This window comes from Cyprinodon tularosa, unplaced genomic scaffold (genome assembly GCF_016077235.1).
Source record: "Cyprinodon tularosa strain WSP-4 unplaced genomic scaffold, ASM1607723v1 ctg409, whole genome shotgun sequence".
In the NCBI taxonomy this organism is placed as follows: Eukaryota; Metazoa; Chordata; class Actinopteri; order Cyprinodontiformes; family Cyprinodontidae; genus Cyprinodon; species Cyprinodon tularosa.
Window position 1 is genome coordinate 182,501 of NW_024039129.1, and position 1,971 is coordinate 184,471.

Below are 1,971 nucleotides of genomic sequence, written 5' to 3' on the forward strand. Positions count from 1 at the left end.
AAGGATTTTAAAAGAATACAATTTGAAAATATAAAACCGATAAAAAAAAAAAAACAATTTTAAAGACCACTTACGACAAAGAGCATAAATCATAGAAGATTAAGATTATTATTAGAGCTTGGGTAGTCCTGGTGATTTCTGTCATTATATGAGCTGTGCTCTTATTCTGATACACATGTTGGGGCTGCGTGATGCTTCCAACAAATCTGTCATTAAGATGGGAGCTTCATTAGTAAATCAACTGTGTAGAAGATAGCAGGAGTTAATGACAGCAAGATATACACACCTTCTAAAGTAGATAAGTGTTGATCTGAACTATAATACTCAAACCCCCTGTATATGTGTTTGTTTTTCTCACAGGCATACCGATGGATGATCGACTCCCGTGACGAATTCACAGAGGAACGATTGTCTAAACTTCAGGACCCCTTCTCCCTGTACCGCTGCCACACTATCATGAACTGCACCAAAACTTGCCCAAAGGTGCTTAAAGCAATTACTAGATAGGCTTTCACAGAATAAAGAGTTGCTTTGTCTAAATGTTTTTTCTCCTCTCAACAGGGTCTCAACCCAGGAAAGGCCATAGCAGAAATCAAGAAAATGATGGCCACTTATAAGGAAAAGAAAGCTGCAGCTTCATAAACAACTGTTAACAAAGATGGCTCTAGACTAACTTCTGAGACCTTGAACTGGACTGGGAGGAAGAGAAGAGCCAAGCTAAACCCTTCTGCTACATTAGCACATTTTAAGACTTTATTAAGTGTCCATTGTGTGTGTGAATCTATGTAAGAGTGAATGAGGGAAATAAAACTGTAAAAGAAAAGACCTGCTCTTCAAATATATGCTTCAACATTATGGACCACACCCTTGCTGATTGTGTGTAAACTTAAAACTTTAGGCTTGCATGATGTTGTATTTAGTCTGGTAATTTTAAATAATGTCCTCAGTAAAGATCATGGAAGCCCATAATGTTATTTTGCATTAAAGTGGTAAGAAAATATTTTTTTCTTTAATGTTGTTTGAACCTAAGCTGAAATAAATGATATCCTGAAGGATGCAATGAGTAGGAATTGTTTTCAGGTCAGAACTAAAAACGGATCCACTGAAATGCCTGAGACTATAAAACTAATCATATCTTTTAGATGAGAAATGAAAAGTAAAAAAAAAAAACAAGATGAATTTATTACCTGCAACACTGAGACTTTTGACACACATGAAAAGCTGTGACTAAAACTGCTACACCAGATCTTGTTTATATTTTTTATATTTGTGTTTTTTTTTTTATTGCACTGGGGTTAAATTGGACAGGTCAGACTAAAGGGGGTTTGAATACAAATGCAAAATTTTTCTGATTTATTTTTTTATTCAGAATAATTAATCATCTTCAAGTTAGCCAAATAGCCTTTGTTTTCAATATAAAGACGATGGAGACAATTATTTTTTTTGTCAATGATTAACTAAGTTTAATTATTTTACTTTATTGTTTGATATTTGTTTCGAGATTATTGTAGTGGTGATTGTTTGCCAGGCCAAACATCCAATTAAAGTTCTAATTAAGCCAGGGGTCAAGGCACTGGTGTCCAGTTTCTATACGCAGGCAAAAGAAGTTTCAATGTCTTGAAGATGATTCGGAAGGTTTATTTTCTATTTTTGCCAACAATTAAAGAGTACAAACTTTTTCTTTTGTCCTACCTCTATTGCGCTGGTAAAAACCATAGGCCCCAAACACAGAAATGCCTGCTGCACCTTTCCCAGGCCCCCCTACACTTATAGAAAGCGGACTGATCCACATCACTTCCTGTCAATAAATAAGAAAAATAATAAAACGAAGATAAATAGAATCAACAATTAATAACCTGCAAATAGATTCTGTAAATAATACAAAAAATATGCATTTAGGAATTAACGCAATTCAAATGAATAAAGAATAAATAGCTCCAAGAATTATATTTTTTGGTTATTTAGTTATGT

General features: G+C 34.0%; 1 protein-coding gene across 1 annotated transcript in view; it reads left to right on the plus strand.

Moving 5' to 3' along the window:
- LOC119792052 (succinate dehydrogenase [ubiquinone] iron-sulfur subunit, mitochondrial-like) overlaps positions 1-1,057 on the plus strand; it is a 6,985-nt gene extending 5,928 nt beyond the window's left edge. Inside the window, exons 7-8 of the mRNA XM_038298504.1 lie at positions 361-483; positions 562-1,057. Coding sequence (XP_038154432.1) covers positions 361-483; positions 562-642 — 204 coding nt within the window. The 3' untranslated portion in view covers positions 643-1,057. The remainder of the gene's footprint in view (positions 1-360; positions 484-561) is intronic.
- Positions 1,058-1,971: the final 914 nt, after the last annotated feature.